At 46.5% G+C, this 21,690-nt stretch overlaps 1 protein-coding gene across 11 annotated transcripts in view; it reads right to left on the reverse strand.

The window, feature by feature from the left end:
* OTOF (otoferlin) overlaps positions 1-21,690 on the reverse strand; it is an 875,032-nt gene that overhangs the window by 166,050 nt on the left and 687,292 nt on the right. For all 11 annotated transcript variants that reach the window (XM_069233684.1, XM_069233683.1, XM_069233685.1 and 8 more), the window contains one exon: positions 21,449-21,549. In XM_069233684.1, coding sequence (XP_069089785.1) covers positions 21,449-21,549 — 101 coding nt within the window. The remainder of the gene's footprint in view (positions 1-21,448; positions 21,550-21,690) is intronic.

Here is a 21,690-nt window from a genome sequence, read left to right on the forward strand (position 1 = left end):
ACTCTCCTACACTACTCCACTCTGTCACTCCACTCTACGATAATCTACCCTACTCCCTGCCACTCTACTCTTCAGAACTCTATTCTACCCTATGCAAAACCCTCTATGCCACTCCACTTTGCTCTACACCACTCCACAACACTCTGTGCCACTCCAGTCTATGACACTCTACTCCACTCTGACACTCTACTCTACTTTACTCCACTCAACTATACTGCACTCTATGCTCTTCCACTCTACTTCCTCCAAGACACTCAAAGACACCCTGCACCACTCCACTTGAGTCTCCTTTACCCCACTAACCTTTAGCCATGCTGAACAGCAGCCACTCTGGTGTACAACATGCCTAAAACATATTGGCAAAGTCAATAGCTCTAGCATAAGCAAGACCTATTGACTTTGCCAATGCTTGTTGTTTTTTAGGCACAGGTAGGTTACGTAATGCACACTTCAGATCCTGCCCATGGGCCAGGTTTCTTAACAGTAAGCATGACCCTTTTTATGATTCGTTCATTCACAGCCTGCCAGCAAACAGCTTGTATACACACAAGGAGCGCCACGGCATATTGCGTAGGCACGTGTTGCGAGGGATTCAGGATACACCTAATTATCCTTCGTAATGAGCAAAGTGGGCGACGGATATGATTATACTCTTTCATTCGGTAAAAGTGTTTTCATTTATAGTCCTCTACATGTAACTACCTGGGCAAACTGCCAAATATCCCACCGAGTCACCCACTCATTTCTAGACTCCTATCAACTGAGGTGTTGTGCTGGCTCCCTAGATTAGAGTTCTCAATTACATTACACAACAATAATTCACAAGTCTAGATGACAAATGCAGCTGTTAACGTGTAGAGCAAACTCTGCTGCTGTGCCTTTTCTCCTCAGTTTACCCTCCGTCTGTTCCCATGTGGGGCCTTCTTTGGTGAAGAGTGGGGCGATCGAGGAGTAACTTGATTAAATATTTCATTTTCATTGAAAAATAAAAATAAAATAAAATTATACTATCCTATTTACTTTAAAGGCAGCCTTTGGTAAGAGTAACAGTTCCGCTATCCTAGCTCACGCACTCCCAATCTAGTTTTTACCCACTGAGTCTACAAGGAATTCACCCCACCTGGCACCTGAAGCTACACAGTATCGCTCACTCCAGTGCTCACCACATGTCCGCAGGTGCTCCTGGAGACAACTAGATGTTTCTTCCAATGATCATTCTCTCTCTGTGTGATCAAGCTTATGCTGACCAATGTAAACATAGCTCTAGTGACCTTCACTTACTGTTTCATCTTGTTGAAAAATCCACACACAAACTTTCACAAGATCTCCTTACAAGCCCATCAGTGGTCAGTCTCAATCATCTATTGACTAACTCACTCTAGGCTGGAATAATTCAAGTAATCAAACCAGATCAATCTAATACGCGTTACAAGTGTGGATACTCCCAGGCCCAGAATGTGCAATCTTGCAGTCAACTCAAATCGACCAAACGCAAATCTACTAAGCATGCCTCATAAGGTCAGGCCCACAAGTGCACACCAAGCTGAAGTAGCCTCCATCATTAAGACACACGAGCTTACCCTCATCTGCGATGCTGTGAAAAAGCGTAGCTTGCCTGGAAACCACCAGCATTGGACCAGCACTCAAAGCTTTGAGTAAGGAATAGAAGCTATCCTCCTGAAAAGGGAAAGCTGGTCACAGCCAAGACAAAAGCCTAAGTTTCCCAAATACCACAAGAGTGCAGTTCAAATACAACCATGATAACTGCTCACCATAGGTCAATTCAATCCCATCACCTACCACAGACAGGTGCAACAGCTTCTTAAACCTTTTCACTGAAAGAATGTGTCACCAGAGGCTAAATCCTAGCAACCATGAACCCAACTGTCTACCACCTACTAAAATACTCAACATCTGGGATATGTTCTCCCCAGGGTCTTTCAATGTCTTATCCTCTGCAGCTGACCACCTCAGAACCTAAGAGCTAATTTCACACCATCCTGCCAGCTAACAATGAGAGGCACTTCCATTGCTTGGCTCAGCCAAGAAGTTTTCTCTAAATTGCTAAACAATGCCCAGATAATTCCACGTGGGAGAAGCTGAATTTGGACGTAAGATCCCTATCCGACTACAGACAAATTTCCAACATACAATGGTTGGGGAACATAATTGAACGATTGTATCGTCCCAGCCAACAACTTGCATAAATGAAATCCATACTTTTACTGACCACCACCATATCAATGACTTTAAAAATGCTTAATGGCATTCACCATATCCTTGACAACTGTGGATCATGCCTTCGGATCCTACTAGATCTTTCAGCAGCTTTCGGCATGGACATTCATACAAAGGCTATTCGAGGAATTGGAATAAAGAATAGGTCCTAGAAACCGTGACTTAAATCGGTTCTTCCTTGTTCCTTTCTCAAAGTGCGCAAGTGGTGAATAAGGGCACTCACACCTTGAGAGCCTCCCCTTTCTCATGCGTTTCCCACAAGGATCTATACTCTCTTTAGTTGTTACACTTGCACCTTGAACCACACTCATTACACCTTATAGAATTGAATCCTTATACATTAATATGCACATGGTACACAAACTTTACCTGGAGTTCTGGATTCCTGCGTATGCCTGACAATCTCCTAATGTTAAACCTACAGAAAACCAAATTATTCTGCATCTCTCCTAAATTCTAAAGCAGATTTGATACAGCATTACAAATGAGCTGAAACTGGAACATTTCTCACTTTCTCTGTCATATTAAGTAAACAAACTCACCAAATCAACAAGCTTCTACCTCTACTTCCTGAACAAAATAAAAAATCTCTACCCCAAAGGCAGCTGAAAATTGCAGCCCATGCCTTCATCATGCCTTAGTTGGATTTTGGGAACACTGTGTTAGCTGGCATCTTCAAATTCCCTAATGCTCCATTTAAAACATCCTTCATTCTATAGCCAATTTTGTCTTAGGCAAGAAGAAATACGATTACATACCACTAATCCCGAAAGCAATAAATTGGATACCCTTGAAACTGTAAAGTTGTGGGCCTTAGGCCACATGCTAGTAAAGGAATGACACAGACCAACGGTTACATGGTAGATAACGTGCCCGAGCACATGCACTCAGTGTAGGAAGTTGGCTCTGTATGTGCTATTTCAAAGTAAGGAATAGCATGCACAGAGTCCAAGGGTTCCCCTTAGAGGTAAAATAGTGGTAAAAATAGATAATACTAATGCTCTATTTTGTGGTAGTGTGGTCGAGCAGTAGGCTTATCCAAGGAGTAGTGTTAAGCATTTGTTGTACATACACATAGACAATAAATGAGGTACACACACTCAGAGACAAATCCAGCCAATAGGTTTTGTTATAGAAAAATATCTTTTCTTAGTTTATTTTAAGAACCACAGGTTCAAATTTAACATGTAATATCTTGTTTGAAAGGTATTGCAGGTAAGTACATTAGGAACTTTGAATCATTTTCAATTGCATGTATACTTTTCAAGTTATTCACAAATAGCTATTTCAAAAGTGGACACTTAGTGCAATTTTCACAGTTCCTGTGGGAGGTAAGTTTTTGCTAGTTTTACCAGGTAAGTAAGACACTTACAGGGTTCAGTTCTTGGTCCAAGGTAGCCCACCGTTGGGGGTTCAGAGCAACCCCAAAGTTACCACACCAGCAGCTCAGGGCCGGTCAGGTGCAGAGTTCAAAGTGGTGCCCAAAACGCATAGGCTTCAATGGAGAGAAGGGGGTGCCCCGGTTCCAGTCTGCTTGCAGGTAAGTACCCGCGTCTTCGGAGGGCAGACCAGGGGGGTTTTGTAGGGCACCGGGGGGGACACAAGCCCACACAGAAATTTCACCCTCAGCGGCGCGGGGGCGGCCGGGTGCAGTGTTAGAACAAGCATCGGGTTCGCAATGTAAGTCAATGAGAGATCAAGGGATCTCTTCAGCGCTGCAGGCAGGCAAGGGGGGGCTTCCTCGGGGAAACCTCCACTTGGGCAAGGGAGAGGGACTCCTGGGGGTCACTTCTGCAGTGAAAGTCCGGTCCTTCAGGTCCTGGGGGCTGCGGGTGCAGGGTCTTTTCCAGGCGTCGGGACTTAGGTTTCAGAGAGTCGCGGTCAGGGGAAGCCTCGGGATTCCCTCTGCAGGCGGCGCTGTGGGGGCTCAGGGGGGACAGGTTTTGGTACTCACAGTCGGAGAGTAGTCCGGGGGTCCTCCCTGAGGTGTTGGTTCTCCACCAGCCGAGTCGGGGTCGCCGGGTGCAGTGTTGCAAGTCTCACGCTTCTTGCGGGGAGTTGCAGGGTTCTTTAAAGCTGCTTCTTGAAACAAAGTTGCAGTCTTTTTGGAGCAGGTCCGCTGTCCTCGGGAGTTTCTTGTCGTCGTCGAAGCAGGGCAGTCCTCAGAGGATTCAGAGGTCGCTGGTCCCTTTGGAAGGCGTCGCTGGAGCAGAGTTCTTTGGAAGGCAGGAGACAGGCCGGTGAGTTTCTGGAGCCAAGGCAGTTGTTGTCTTCTGGTCTTCCTCTGCAGGGGTTTTCAGCTGGGCAGTCCTTCTTCTTGTTGTTGCAGGAATCTAATTTTCTAGGGTTCAGGGTAGCCCTTAAATACTAAATTTAAGGGCGTGTTTAGGTCTGGGGGGTTAGTAGCCAATGGCTACTAGCCCTGAGGGTGGGTACACCCTCTTTGTGCCTCCTCCCAAGGGGAGGGGGTCACATCCCTAATCCTATTGGGGGAATCCTCCATCTGCAAGATGGAGGATTTCTAAAAGTTAGAGTCACCTCAGCTCAGGACACCTTAGGGGCTGTCCTGACTGGCCAGTGACTCCTCCTTGTTGCTTTCTTTGTTCCCTCCAGCCTTGCCGCCAAAAGTGGGGGCCGTGGCCGGAGGGGGCGGGCAACTCCACTAAGCTGGAGTGCCCTGCTGGGCTGTGACAAAGGGGTGAGCCTTTGAGGCTCACCGCCAGGTGTTACAGCTCCTGCCTGGGGGAGGTGTTAGCATCTCCACCCAGTGCAGGCTTTGTTACTGGCCTCAGAGTGACAAAGGCACTCTCCCCATGGGGCCAGCAACATGTCTCTAGTGTGGCAGGCTGCTGGAACTAGTCAGCCTACACAGACAGTCGGTTAAGTTTCAGGGGGCACCTCTAAGGTGCCCTCTGGGGTGTATTTTGCAATAAAATGTACACTGGCATCAGTGTGCATTTATTGTGCTGAGAAGTTTGATACCAAACTTCCCAGTTTTCAGTGTAGCCATTATGGTGCTGTGGAGTTCGTGTTTGACAAACTCCCAGACCATATACTCTTATGGCTACCCTGCACTTACAATGTCTAAGGTTTTGTTTAGACACTGTAGGGGTACCATGCTCATGCACTGGTACCCTCACCTATGGTATAGTGCACCCTGCCTTAGGGCTGTAAGGCCTGCTAGAGGGGTGACTGACCTATACTTGCATAGGCAGTGAGAGGCTGGCATGGCACCCTGAGGGGAGTGCCATGTCGACTTACTCGTTTTGTTCTCACTAGCACACACAAGCTGGCAAGCAGTGTGTCTGTGCTGAGTGAGAGGTCCCCAGGGTGGCATAAGACATGCTGCAGCCCTTAGAGACCTTCCTTGGCATCAGGGCCCTTGGTACTAGAAGTACCAGTTACAAGGGACTTATCTGGATGCCAGGGTCTGCCAATTGTGGATACAAAAGTACAGGTTAGGGAAAGAACACTGGTGCTGGGGCCTGGTTAGCAGGCCTCAGCACACTTTCAATTGTAAACATAGCATCAGCAAAGGCAAAAAGTCAGGGGGCAACCATGCCAAGGAGGCATTTCCTTACACTCAGGCTCTTTTATTGGCAGGGATGGGTGAGAGTAAAAGCCATCCCTCTGGGAGTGGCTGGCAGAAACACTAGTATGTGTCCAGCAGGACACCACAGAAACCAAGGAGCACATCTATATGTGACTACCTGGCATGTAAGGCAACCCTAACCAAAGTGACCCTTACTTGGCAAATCTTTTATCATGGATCTGACGAGCAAAGAATCACTGTTTCAATACACACTGTAATTCAAAGTAATCTATGAAGCAGTCCTGCACTGGGTCAGCCAACAACTTTTGAAACTTTCTTCTTTCTCACATAAGAACTCAACCAACCCTCCTGACTTTTAGAAAAGCACTGAACATGTGTCTATTCTGCATGCAGCTATTCTAGCCCAGTAAGGCCCTGCTGAATCTTCTGCTTTCACACTGGTAGAGAATGAGAAATGCAGAAATGAAATTTGACTGACATGGACAGCTATCATCAACTGTTCTTTTTTGCATGTTTTGCCATTAGTGGGAAAGGTATTGCCAGACGTGTGCGCCATGCTCGCTATGCCACTAAATTCAAGCTAGCCTGGCTGATGAGGGGTGATACCCTGAAACTGGTCCCACAATGCCTGTGTCGGGTCCAGGGAGAACCTGGCCTGGCAGTTTGGGCTGGACGGTTCCCATGGGGAGCAGGGTCAAGACTGATTTGCATATGGCTGGGTCCAAACTGGAATAGCATGGCGATAATAAAAAACGATGGTTTAAACCCAGATCTGTGACTGGGGGTGAATCTTTGATTTGTTCAGCATTCTGTTTATCATCTGTTCTTTTTGCATTTGTCGCCCTAAGTGAGACGGGTATGCCTTGACATGGGTCCTGTGCTCGCAAGGGCACCAGATTCAAGTTAGCCTGGGTGGTTAGGAATGATACCCAGAAACTAGTCTCAGGATGCTTGTTTCCAGAGGACCTGGGCTGGCAGTTTGGGCTGGATTGTTACCATGGGGTGGAGGGTGAAGACTGATTTGCATATGGCCGAGCCCAAACTGGAATTGCATGGCGAGCAAAAAAATGATAGATTAAACCTGTATCTGTGACTGGGGGTGAATATTTGATTTGTTCAGCATTCTGTTCCTCATTTGTTCTTTTTGCATTTGCCACCCTAAGTGGGAAGGGTATGCCCAAACGTGGGTCCCATGCTTTCTATGCCACCAGATTCAAGCTAGCCTGGCTGATGAGGAGTGATACTCTGAAACCCATCTCAGGATACTTGTTTCCGGTCGAGGGAGGACCTGGCTTGGCATTTTGGGCTGGACTGTTTCCATGGGGAGTAGGGTCAAAACTGATTTGCATATGGTTGGGTCCAAACTGGAATTGCAAGGTGAGCAAATAAACAATGGACTAAACCCAGATCTGTGACTGGGGGTGAATGTTTGATTTGTTCAGCATTCTGTCCATCATCTGTTCTTTGGTTCTTTGTACAACTGTCATGGTTCTTTCAATTGAAAACGTGTTGTCTGTAGTGTCAGTGCGCTTCATATCATGAATACTCTACTGTACGCCACTCTACTCTACATCAATTCACTATACTCTGCACCACTCCACTTTACACCACTCCACGCCACTGCACGTTGCACCACTCCAATTTCACCACTGCACTCTATGCCGCTTCACGCTACGCCTCTCCATTCTACCCTGTACCGTTCAACTCCATGACAAAGCACTCTTTGCCACTCTTCTTTCCACTACTGCACTCTACACCACTCCAGTCTAGGCAATAACAATCTACTCTGCACAACCCCACTCTACGCCACTGTACTCTATGCCACTCAGCACCACTCCACTCTACACCACTTCTTTGAAACAATCTACTCTACACCACTCTATTCCATTTTGTGCCACTCCACTTGAAGCCACTTTACTCTTAGCCATTACACTCTACGCCAATGCACCCTACACAACTTCACTTTATGCCACTCTACTCTTAACCATTGCACTCTACACCAATGCACTCTAGACAACTGCACTCTATGCCACTGCACTCTACTCTGCATCACTGCTCTCTATGCCACTGCTCTCTATGCCACTCTACTCCACTGCACTGACACTCCTCTTCTCAGCAACACTGCACTCTCCACCACTGAACTCTATGCCACTCAACTCTGTAGTACTCCAATTTAAGCTACTCCACTCTATGCCACTGCACTCTATGGCACTGTACTCTACTCTGCAGCACTCTATACTATTCTTCTCTGCACCACTCTATGGCACTGCACTCCATGCCCCTTGACTCTACTCTGCACTCTATGCCACTGCACTATCTGCCAATTGACTCTACTCTGCGTAGCTGCCCTCTGCATCACGCAACTCTATGCCACTCCACTCTGCACCATTCTTCGCTATTCTTCTCTTTGCCACTCCACTCTACACCACTGAACTGTATGCCAATCTACTCAGTCCACTCTGCCCCACTCCACTGTGTGCCACTCCACTCTGCACCATCGAACTCTACTATACATCACTCTAATCTACACCACTGCATTCTACGACTCTGCATTGTATGGCGCTGAATTCAATGCCACTGCACTCAATGATACTGCACTGTATGCCACTATACTCTGCAACACTATATGCCAGGGGTCTTCAAAATGGGGGGCGGGCCCCCATAGGGGGGCCTCAAGTGATCCTCAAGCAAGGGGGGCCTCAAGTGATCTTGAGGGGGCACCAGTCTCTGGCCCAAAGAAGCATTACACAGATAACAGTGTCTTATTTTAAGCAGAAACATGTTATTGCATTTTTAATCAGTTAACAGTACTTAACTGCATAGTTTAAATACATCTAGACATATTTAAACATTGCCATCTTTATAAAATATTTGTGAACATTTCTGAGGGGCAGCCCAATGATTTTTACTTTTCAACTGGGGGGGCGCAGCATTAAAAAGTTTGGAGACAACTGTTCTACGCCAATCCACTCTACATCAGTCCACTATACTCTATGCCACTTCAGTGTATGTCACCCTACATGACTCCCCATTATGCCACTCCAACACACAAGACTCTGCTGCACCCCTCTACAACAATCTACTCTGCCATTCCACTCTACGACACTCCACACAACTCTCCTCTATGAAACTAACTTTTAGCCACACTGAACAGCAACCACACTGGTGTACAATACGGCTAAAATATATAACATGGCTAAAACACATTGGCAAAGCCAATAGCTCTTGCAGAGGCGAGACCTATTGGGTTTGCCAATACTTGTTTCGCTATTCAAACCACTGTGCCCTGCAGTTGAGAGCTGGCTGTGTCTCTGGTACAGCCTGAAAAAAATTCTGGCTAATCAGAAAAGGTAAATGTGATCTCCCACAAGAAATTTCAGCTCCTTTTCTAAAGATGGTAAAGGAACAACCATGCGCTGCAGCCTATCGTCACGTGTACAGAAATGAAGGCATCTGATTCAGTGCTTAATTTGTAAATCAAATCGTGCCGGTGCCCAAAGCCCTCCGAGACATGGCTGCTGCAATTAAATGTGCGAACACAGATAATGAGGCAGCGTAATCCTGAAGCCATCTTGTGCCCCTTCAATCCATTTACAGCCACTCCCTGCCCCTTCAGCTCACTCTTGCAGCTTTCTGCTTGCTCCCTTTGTGACGCTTTTTCGTTTCTCTCTTCCTCCGTCTTTCCCAAATGTGTCTTTTAATCGCAATAAATGCTTGAGGCAGAACATTAAGCGCCGGGCCTCAAAAATAAGTGCCGGTGCTCAGCACCGGAAACAAAAAGCACAAATTAAGCACTAATCTGATTGGTTCAACAGAGAAGCCCATACTGCAGACATGTACCTGAATGGATCAGAGTCCCGCGGCGGGGCGGCACATTAGCACCCTAATGTAGAGCTGTGCTGCAGATTTGTTTGCGTAAGATCTGAATGAAATTATTATTTTTTCAAAAACACTTTGTTAATGGAGCTCGCTTCCGGTTTTGGTTTGTGAGTGCTTACTTTGAATAAATTATGATTGCATAAACAAGCCACATTTCAACCCTTTCCAACAGGGATTTGTTTGGTTTGGTGGTGGCCTGAGATGCTTCACAGTGCAACCAGGATGCGTAAGTCCATATTTATAACTTAAACAACCGTTTCTCCAGATGGAGAAAGAGGGAGTGGAAGATCTTTCCTCAGAAACAAAATGATTTAGAATTACTAGGTTTTTTCATATTTAAAGGCCAAACAGCCCATCAGTCGCTAGATGACACCTTACACTGCAGACCACCATCGGGCTAAACGAGCAGCCCTTCCACGGCCTAGATTAAGCCCTACACAAGGCAAGTCAAGATTGTCCACGTTCCTTGCCAGCCTCAACCACCCATAAATGTTGAACATGGCGCTATGATGCGTAATTTGGCCGACTAGCTCAGTTCATTAATATCCGTGTTGAGGTCAGGGGTTTAAATTGCGATAGAACCATCTCATGGCTTCATTTCCAGTCACTTGGGAATTCTGGTGAATGGTGTATATAGTATGTATTGCATATCATGTAGACAGTAACTCGTTTACTTTTAAAAGAGGATATTCAACATTTAAAAGAGTTTTATAATTAAATTACAACATATTTCAAAGCTAACATTGCCAGAGGTTTGTGAACGTTACGCTAGTGCTCTCACAACTCGTTCATTGCATGATTTTAACTTGTAAATAAATAACTTCGCTGCAGCTATCCTCAGTATACATCTTAACCACAAGGTGGAGCTCAAGGAGCATGGACGTTTCTTTCGGACCTATAACACTACAATCACTGTCTTATTTGTAAAGCTTCGCAAACAAGGAGAGCTCGAGGTCAATTAACCTTCAAATTACCAGTTAATACATTGGCTAGACATAACTTACTCTCCTCTGTTGACATAAATGCGCACATTGTTACACAATGTCTGCACTGAGTCAATATGATTTTGCTAAAACAAATTACACGTGTGTACAAGGAACTGTGGTTTAAAGACAGGCATGGCTTGAATGCGAGCAGTTCAGCTGCTCCCATTGTGTGGTAGAGGGGGAATGATCGAGGCCTTCTTAAAATGTGAGTCCTGGAAGACTGTTCGGCCAGTCCCGTCATTCAATCAGGTGCTGACAAGGGAATGGTTTGTTCCAGAAAGATTCCAAGGTGTTCACGGTAGGCAGGCCCAACACAGAGCCTGCAGGCCAGAAAGAGGGGGGGGGGGGGGGCTGCGTTAGACATACATCACTGCAGACCTATACAACTGCAAACTATTGTGATGTAATTGAAATATGTATACAAGAACTGGTAAAGTCAATCGGTCTGGCTTGTATTTTAAGTCCTGAATAAAACATAAAAAGCTGCTGTAATGAAGAAGCAAAATTAAAAAAATGATTGCTCTCGGAAGACAATCCATTTGAGATCTAAATAATTCCATTTGTATTGACTCACTGTACCTTTGAGATATAAAATGGTATTGCATGCATTGCAATGCAAGCACTACACAGGATGTGGCATGATGCAAACAGCTAATGGCATGCGGTGAAAGAAAGATACTCCTCTGATTACAGCCAAAAGTCCATCTGTGTGTATTTTAAATAACAAGTAGCAGTAAGGCTTGCAGACAACTGCTGGTGAGCACTGGACAACTAAAGTACTGCCAGGGAGCACTAAACTAAAAAGAAGAATATTGAAATCAATGACAGGACGCATGGATGGATGGAAAGCATGCCCCCCCGCAGAGATCTTTCTGTAACCCACGTCAGACATGCCTCAACTGCACACATGTTTTCTTAGAGAAGAAAGTTACTAGGAGCATCCTAGTTGTGTCAGGTTTTAAGGTGCCAGGCATGTGTTCAACAAATGCGTTAAAAGAGAAAACTAAACAGCTTTACCTGGATGTTTGTTGGTAGGCCCGATACACAGGGCTTTGCTGCAGATGCTGCACTCAGATGCTAGTGGTCTCTTTGCATAAACACCCTCCTTGTGCTAAGTGACCTGGCTAGGGGTTGCCTGGGTGCACAGCCCATATGATGAGTAAGTAGTCTCATAGTCATGTGTCCTCCTCCCACACCGGCCTCATCGCCATCAGATCTAGAACCACTGCACTCCTACCAAAGTGGAGGTGGGTCAGTCCTTCCAGTGCCGCTCTGCCAGCGGCTTAGGCTAATGTCTCACACTTGGACACTCAGGAGCCTGCCCAGGGCTTTGGGAGAAGGGCCCTAATGAGTCCACAACACAGCCTAATGCTCCTGTGTCTTAAACGAGGGCACCCAGGAGCCCTCCAGTGGTTTCATAAGGGAGACATGATGAGTCAACAGCACAGTCCAATGCTCCAGTGTCCTGCACATGAGCACCCAGGAGCATCCTCAAGGTCTGGGAGGGAAGGGGTGCCTGGTGAGCCCCTACGCTACGCCTTCAGTTAATCGTCAGATGGTATATTCTCCAGCATTTGCCTTAAGTGACCACCTGCAGCCTCCATCACGCTGTAGTCTAACTGACACATCCAACTAGACCATGATGACCAGGCAGACTTCAGGATCCCTGTCTAACCATCTGGTTCATCAAATGAATGGCAATCACCCAGGAAATCCCCTTCTGCTGCTAGTGGATACCACTGACGTCATTCCACCACAGGCCGCGTACATGGCATGGCCACCTAGTCGACCAGCAGTAAACGTGCATCAATGGCTCACTGACCCACCTAATGCAGAAGGGGGCCTGTGGCTGGCACATCATACAGGTAGCCACTCACTGAAAATTCATCTGCTGAAGGAATGTGGAGGGGGGGGGGTCCTCTACAGTTAGGGATGAAGATGTGAAGCTACGTCCATGGCATTGTTGGAGTGGGGGCGTACCGGCAAAAGCTCCAAACACTATTGAACTAGTGTAAAGCTAGGGAAGACTGGTGGAAGGTGTGATCTGCCAACCCTTCCAAGTATGAAGGGGGGGCTAATGTGGCTTCATGCTGCCCCATAATGTGCCACATGCCTACCCCAGGCAGCCGGGCACTACCTGCTGATCTGGCTGCAAGCTTGGGTTGCACGCATGATCCCTGCCCCAGCATTAGTCCCGGTTCCAGCTTCGATGTCTCTCTGCACATCCAGCCCTTCCTCATACGAGGCCGCAGCTCATTCTTTCAGGAGAAAGACAGCCCTGTGTGGCACTGAGGTGGAAGAAGGACTGAGTGCTTCCTGTATCCTACACCTGGTCCTCTGGAATGCTGCAGGCTTCTGAAGTTCAGTGAATGAGAACACAAGTGAGATCGGCCAGCTGGGGCACCGGTGGAACTTAGTCTGGCACAGCACCCGGCGGGCCTAGATTCATCCACTAGCCTACCAAGAAGGCCTGAAGAATTTACACTTATGTGGGTTTGTTCTTTTCTGGGTTTGGAATCTTGCGGACCATGAGCACAGGTAATTGGGTTCCAATATTAACAATTACAATGTCATCTATGTCATGATGGACAGAGCGCAGGTGCAGCTCCTCCGCTAGGGCGGCGGAGCGTCGCCCCCACCCGTAGCAGCAGCTGCAAACCTTTTACTACAAAACGATAATAAACGATGTTATGTTTATTATAGTTTTGTAGTAAAAGGGGCGGGGCCACAGGCTGTGATGAGCACTGAGGGGGAGTGCACAGCACTCCCCCTCAGTGCGCATGTATGTTTGGCCGGCCGTCCCAGGCCAGCCAAACACACATGCGCACAGGGATCTCTTTAGCCCGGGCTGGAGAGTGCAGGTACAGGCACACAGTCTTCCTGGGAGAGCCCTGGCTGGGCGCTCTCAGCCAAACCTAAAGCTGCTCTGAGCATCGTCCGGATTGGCTGGGAGCCTGTGCCTGCAGCAGAGGAGCGGCGTGGTAGTGGTGGCAGCGGTGATGGTGACGATGTAGGTAAGTGTGTGTGTTTTTTGAAAATATTAATTCCACCTGCGTGCCGCCCCACCCCTCAAAGCACAGTGAGCCGCCCCTGACTGAGCGTATCACCTTTAACTGGTTGCAATGGGTCGTGACTGCATTGACTAGTCCGTGGCACCGCAGAGAGTCATAGGGAGGCAGCAACAGCATCTGCCGGTGATGAAGCCCCATCAGGCTTCTTACGCGGAGTATCAAGACATGTTGGCCTAGACGTTGGGGGGGATATTCAGTGTGCAGAGGCACATTTACTCCAAGGGGGTAGGATTCATTTTATTGGTGTTTAATCGTTTTAGCTGCAAGCCCACTTCAAACAAATCTATTGCCCACTTTGAAGTCAAACAGTTGACCACATCTAAGGACAGTATTTAGAGATTGAGGTAGGGTAAGTACTTTATGTGCCACGGACATGGTACTGATCTCCTGTCCACAGGTGAGACATGCTGTTTGGGAGAGGAATGGCCTGGAAATGCTGGTGCTGTCCAATGGTCCCCTCCCTGCATATGAAGCCCCCTGAGAGGCAGATATGTTTTGACTCCCATGTGTATACAGCGGGTGGTACAGTGGGGGTGCTTCAGACCTCCACGTAGATGGGCAGGGGAGCTCATTGACCCAGCCACTGAATTATCATTAATTTCAGACATGTCCTCACTTAGAGGTTGAAATGAAGCTTTAATGGTTGTGTTGCCCTCCATTGGCTTTACTTCTTCCTCCAATGGCCCTGACTGGGGTAGGGAAGGAGAAGGCCAGGTTGAGATTCTCTTCTTTGAGTGAGTGGTTTGCCTAAATGTGAGTCCACCGAAACAATAGCCAAGCGCCTTGCACACATGGCTGATGGTGTTCCTGCATGGACATGCGATAAGTGCCTACGAGAATCAGCATCTTCACAGTAGCAAACATGCTTTGTCAATCAGGCAACATGGAAAATGTGCTGGTTTGAAACCTACAAATTCAAATGTATTTTTGTGATTCTTTTCCAAGTTGTATCTTTCTGAACCAGGGTTATTTGTGCTGGGAAGACTGTGAGGGTGGTGTGGTATGTGAGGGGAAGGGACCCTGTGGTGTGCACTGGAAGCATTGGCACACGGCCATGAGAGGAGGTGGCATTGAAGCATGAGCTGCAAGCATCTTTCATAATGCCAACATGAACACCGTGGAGGATAAAATCAAGCATCTGTGAAAATACAGCGCTGAAAGCAGATTTAGCACAGGAGAACCACATAATTAGAGCCATGCATCATTTTGTTTATCGATGTGTGTGTTGTTCATCATAATTATGAAAAACTTAGTTATTTATTGAACCAGTTAGTTATGGAGTGTGCTTTATAAATGTTAATTTCTTTATACATCCATCTTTTGATGTTGTTTGCAAAGCAAAGAACAGAAGGAAAATAAGAGAAGCTAAACAAACAAGCATCTGCAAAGTCAAAAGGTCATGCTTTAATGTACTAACACATGAAACACTGGCAGGCCCTAATGCTGTTTGCCCATTAACCCCAGAACTATTGTCTGGTTGAGTAAGCCTATGTGTAGACTCCAACCAACATCCTGATGGACAGGTTATCCTCTTACCCATCATGTCCGTCTCCTTGTGATTGGGTCTCTCGCATTCTCATAAAGTAAGTAAACATGAGATTGGGCCATAGATTTACTATTTGTAGATTCAAATACAGCAAGAATGCATTCCGAAACATAGAGTTGGCATACGATGCATTTTCGTCAACAATGGTTTTTCTCATGAATTACATGTTCAGGACTGTATACACTGGCAATCTCCTAAAATCTGAGTACTTGGTACCCACTGATTCGAAAAGAAATTTGAACCACATCATCTGCTGTGCAGATTAAGTTATGGTCAGCACACTTAGGGGCAGATTTATCAATCTTTCACCCAGCACCACGCAGCAAGCCACCTTGGTGAGCTGCACAGGTCAGCGCCGTCACCTCCTCCTGTTTCAACACCCTTCGAATGCTCCGCAGAATCTTCAAGTGGATTCCAACAGAAACCAGAAAGACGGTGACCCAGGCCCTCGTCAGCAGCAGACTTGACTACGGCAACGCACTCTACACAGGCATACCAACCAAAGACATCAAACGCCTCCAACGTATCCAAAATGCCTCCGCCCGACTGATCCTCAACATACCTCGCCGAAGTCACATCTCCCCTCACCTAAAGGAACTCCACTGGCTCCCGGTAGACAAGAGGATAACCTTCAAACTCCTGACCCACGCTCACAAGGCACTTCACAACACCGGACCCTCCTACCTCAACACCAGACTCAACTTCTACACTCCAACACGTCAACTCCGATCCGCCAACCTCGCCATCGTACCCCGAATCCAGCGCAAGACATCCGGCGGCAGATCCTTCTCCTTCCTCGCCGCCAAGACCTGGAACTCTCTCCCCACATCTCTTCGCCAGACCCAGGATCTCCTCACATTCAGAAGGCTCCTCAAGACCTGGCTCTTCGACCGCTAATCGAGCAGCGCTCCCCCCCCCCACCCCCCCTCAGCGCCTCGAAACCCTGACGGGTACATAGCGCGCTTTATAAATACCATGATTGATTGATTGATTGAAGGGCAGGAATGCACCGTATTTAACATTATATGGCGCATTCCTGTTCTTACTTAGCTCTGGTGCTCTTTTGGCTGCCTAGCGCCAACGCAGCCAATCTTGCATCATGGGTGCCTGCATTGTATGCAGGATTGTTTTTGTGCAGGAAGAGGCACCTTCCTGCAGAAAAGCAATCCTGAGAGGCGTTTTCCTCTATCTATGCTGAAGAATGCAGAAAGAGATGAAAACAAGGAGAAATAAAGATTTTTCTGCTTGTTACGCCTCACCTCGGGAGGCGTAGCATTGCAATGCATTCCCAGGTCTACCACTAATGGTAAATCTAGAAATGCACCAAAATATATGAGTGGATGAGTGAAAACACCCACGCTTCACCCATGGAATTCCTTCCTGGGCCAGAGTAATGCAAGGCAGCAATTTGCGCTGCCTTGTGTTACTCTAGATTTATCAAGTCATGTAGGACCATGCAAGGTGGCCTTGCGGGGCTTGATAATTCACACTTAGGTTTTGCATCGTCTTGCGCCCCTTTGCCTAGTGCAAAGGTGGCGCAAAACCTTGATAAACGTGGGCCTAAGGTCCTAGTTATGAGAGGCCTCCTGATTCCGATGGTGCCCCCAACAGCAGTTACCGCTCCCATCGGAACTATCAATTCTTTATATTTCACTCGGAGATTTCGGTTGCCAGGTGAAACACTGTGAATAAACATGCAGGAATTTGCAGTGAAACATTGATTTTCGCACGGTTTCCTAAAAACATGTTATGCCTGTTATTCATCATCTGCAGATGCCGAGCTCAAGCCTGGCCAGTGGCCAGCCCACAACCAGGTCCATCGTAAGCTGCCCACACACTCTAGATGCAGAGCTGCTGGTCCCACAATTCAACTGTACGCTGCCTCTTAAAGACTGCGGGGCACCAGTTGGTGCCAAAGTGTGCCAGGCACTTGTTGAGCACCAGAAAGTGTCATCAGGCCACTCGCTCAACAGGGTGAGGCGAGGAGTGAGCGCAGGTTAAGAAGAGTGAAGAGCATCCCTACTGCCGCCAGTGCCAGCTTCAGTAGCTGCTCAGGTGGCCCAGCTTCAAGGACGGGGACTGCTGTAGCCAGTTCACTCTCCTACACCAGATCTGGCCATCTCACAGTAAGCAGATAGATGGGGAAATCCAAAATGGTGACCACAGAAGCATCTGAAACTATTTGAAGCATGGTGAAGCCTGGAGCTGTGAACATTGTTTTTTTATCTTAAATGAGAGAATTCCCCTCACACATCACTGTAATTTGCCTGCTGGGCCATGTCAACAACCAGCTGGCTTGCCATGTGCAACAAACTACACCCCTAAGTTACACTGGCAGAACCCAGAGCTGCTGAGCATGGCTCAGGCCCACCAGCCTAGCCCCTCTGTTGGGTCCCGGATATCCGCAGTGACACTGGAGATGAGCTAAGATGATAGACAACTATCCAGCCAATGACTGAATAGGACTCACCCAAACAAGCCAATAGCTGAAGGGGCCAAGCCAAAGCCCCTGCCAGTATGTTGGTTGTTGAACGTTAAGTGTCCTGACAGAGACCTAAGTTAAGTTTACATGTTTTATGTTCAATGTTATGGTAATGCTGTCAATTGCCAGACCTAAAATTAGGGAATGGATAAGGCACTTAATCAGGCCTTCGATAAAAGTTGATTTTACGTTTTCAAATGACTTCCAAAGTACAATGAGAACTGAAAGGTTTACATGCACATTTGCATGATATGTGAACATTGAATGAAATATTATTTTAAAATAACTATACAATAACCAGCAGTACATCCTGGTTTATTATTGTCTAGCCAACCCGAGCAATTTGTTACTTGTGTTACCTGGCCAACAGTAAGGGTTTCTACAATAGTGTGGCCGCTGAAGCAGGATAAAAAAGTGATGAGTAGGCTTGAACAGAATGTGGGGTTAGCATTCTTAAAACTATGAGTGAGATCTGAAACTAGGACTGCATGAAGAAGAATCAGATTGTCATGTATTGTCTACTTTATAAGACAAGGATGAAATGCAATGTCTGGCCCTGCAGCTGTGTGCATTTCTGAGGAAAGGACGCCAATTAGGTCTCAACAGAGGTTGCAACTGCTATCCCTGGCAGTTTGATTGCGTTAATTAGTCCTATTCTTGCCAACTATGAGTTAGACGTGTTGAGGCGATAGCAACGGACCATGGACCTTATTCAGGTGCACATTAATTTCCTTAATGCCCTCCTGAGGGTTCACAACTAGCACTTTGGTGAATCACAGACACTGGTAGGAAAGGAAGCTCAAGGAACTATGGGCCTGATTTAGATATTGGTGGATGAGTTACTCCATCACAACGATGTTGGATATCTCGTCACCGAAATCTAAATCCCATAGGATATAATGAGATTTAGATTTCGGCTGATGGGATATCTGTCACCGTCATGACGGAGTATCTCATCTGCCACTATCTAAATCAAGCCCTTTCTCTGTAGACTTGATAAATGAGCTTGCGAAACAGCACAACTTCAGAACGGTGATGTCTCTGAAGAAGTCTCAAGAAAAGATATCCACACAAGATGTCAGACTGTTTAGTCAGATCACCCTTGGTGCAGGCCACATCACAATTTAATTAAAATGTTTTCTAGAAAACCAGCTTCTCATAACAGACCAACAAAAATCTACTTTTTACATTCAAATATTTCCGAAACATTTCACACACTTGCTTTATATTCATCTCAACCTCATTTGGAAAGCGTTTTGCTTTGTGCCTAGAATTACAGTTCATAAAGGAACCACCCAGACACCTCCACTCTGTAGAACTCCTACTCGCACACATTGCGTGCGTGCGTGCATGCGTGCACAGAAACAGATCAGGAGGATGGGAGGTTCTCTTACATCGCTCCTAAAGCGTGGAAAGGCCTCCCACTCCAACTCAGATCATCCTCTGCTCTTCCTGAATTCTGCAAAACATCTGAAGACCTGGCTTTTCAATTAACCAACCTACCATAGGCAGGACTAGGCACACACCTGCTCATCGCCAGGATATCCTCATGGTTGATAGTGTGCTTTACTAATACACATAACAATCTTCAACTGATGTTGTGATACACAATGTATTTCACAGTGTTCGGGGCCTGGCAGATGGAGTAGTCTCCATCAGTATGGGGGTTTGGTGTATATTACCTTCACAATCTCAACCATACTCTGTCTGGCAGATTTAGAGTCGACCACCGGCCCAGCGGTCATGTCCTTACATTGAATGGTACTGGTATCACAGCAGTTCCTTTGAATTTACTAAGTTTATTGGACGGCCGCTGTTGTTTTTGGAGGATGTTCCCCAATATTTTGATATTTTCTTTGTTTTTTTTAAACAAAATCCTAAAATTGAAGTTTGTTTCTGGAAAACAAAAAAACGAATGACCTACACCAGTGGTTCCCAACCTGTGGGCCAGAGACCCCTGGGGGTCCGCGACTGCTTAAAAAATTTAATAATATTAGGTCCCAGCTCTCAGTAATGACTCAGAGGGGGTCCCCGGGTTCCAATAATGATTCAGTGGGGGTCCCTGGGCTCCAGTATTGATAAGATGGGAGTCCACAGAAGTCAAAAGGTTGGGAACCACTGACCTACACACCCTGAGAGCTGTATCCCTCTGCCTGTTTCTTTCGTCCCTCACTACCACATTTTGCTTGGCAGTCATGGGCAGGAAAAAAAGACATTACACCACCCATCCTAAGTAGAGCAGATGGTGTGATGTACTTCCCGAGATGACCTCTCTTCTGTTGGGCCCTTTGAGAAACTATTCAGTTGACAGAACCTATGGGGCTCCATCAACAGAATACTTAAGGTTTGTCCATCTCTAATTCAGGCTCTTAGACCGAGTTTCAGGCGTGCAAAGTTGTCCGTCGAACTTATAATGGAGTACCCTGTCCACCAAACTCCAAATCAGGCCTTAGGTCTTTTATTTCCTTTGAATGTGGTGCATATACGTTTTGTCGCCTTATTCAATTAGTCTTATGTTATTCTGTGTTATTGTAATAAGTTTTGCTTCATGGAATGACATGTGCGTGTCATTTGTAACCAGGGCCTCTGAAATTATGTGATGAGGAGACAGCAGCATTGTCTGCCTGGTGTTTTACCAGACATGCCACATAATCCATGTGCCACATAATTTCCAGATTTGAAAAAAGATTAGTAGCTCAAATGGATCAAAAGTTACTAAAAAACGAGTCATACATGGTGCACTGCAGTGACAGACCCTTTGTAAAAGTTAATCCATTACTTTTTAGTTGCTGATAACTTTACTCCCGTATTTCACTGCTACTACAGAGGTGAAAGCTTTGCCTAGTCAGTATTAATGGGCGAAAGAAAGGCAAATTAGTGAAATAATACTGCCACAGAATAGGGTGCATTATGCCTTATAATTTGTCATTTCGTATTGCATAACTTTTTCAAATCTATTGCAAAATGTGTTTCTCCCTTGCCGCATGATTCCAATAGTCCTTGTTTACCAGTGCGCATTGCGCTCGGACTGATGAGCCCGGGCACCGCTAGAAACCAAAATAGCAGCAAAAAAGGGTCCTGCATTTCAGTGGAAATGTTTCTGCTTGTTTGAGGCCTGGGGCAGGCCACTTTAAAGCTGATTGCCTTTCTGTCAGCAGCACCTCTCACCTCTTCTTTGCCCATTACTGGAGGTCCCCTGATGAGACTTCCGGCAACAAGGAAAACAGAGGATGTGGCCCAATGGCAGGCATTCTGCTCCCACTGCCATGGAGATGACATTTGATGTGCAGCCAGGAGGAGCCTGATGTCCTGCCCATGTCTGGTGGAGCATCTTGCTGCAGGAAAATGGGTAGGTGAACATAAACTAATCCTCAGGAGAAGTCAAGGAACTTTGCATATCTCCATGAAGTGTAAATTCCACAGCTACTTCAGACTTTGCCATCATAGGGAATCCCTTTGCCAATCCCTTATTTTAGAATGATATTCACTGACAATGTGGAAATAATAAACAAGTGCCACTTTCTTTCATACGTTTCACCTCTATTTTTTTCTCATAATAGAGAAACTTAATCCATTGTGTTGGTTTACCTGTTGGTGGTTTCTTATTAAATAACACCCCTTTAAAAAAAAGGCCACAAAAGAATTACAGTAATACAGGTGTTTGGCACCTCTTTCCATCCTCAGAGCACTCACATGCACCCGCTGCTGAGCTCCTCCAGCACCCCTCGGAGCCGGCGTTCGGGATACGGCTTCTCCGTTTTGATCATCTCATGGACATCATTCAGACCTTCCTCCTGCAAGGGACCAAGAGTGAGCATCAAATATTCTTGGGAGGAAACTGTCCTTCAATGCCTGTGAATGCCATCTGTTGGTCCTCAATCCAGATGAATGTGTAAAATATGTGACCTTCTAGTCAAAAGTGGGTCATGAGAGAC

The sequence above is a fragment of the Pleurodeles waltl genome, chromosome 5 (assembly GCF_031143425.1).
Source record: "Pleurodeles waltl isolate 20211129_DDA chromosome 5, aPleWal1.hap1.20221129, whole genome shotgun sequence".
NCBI lineage: Eukaryota > Metazoa > Chordata > Amphibia > Caudata > Salamandridae > Pleurodeles > Pleurodeles waltl.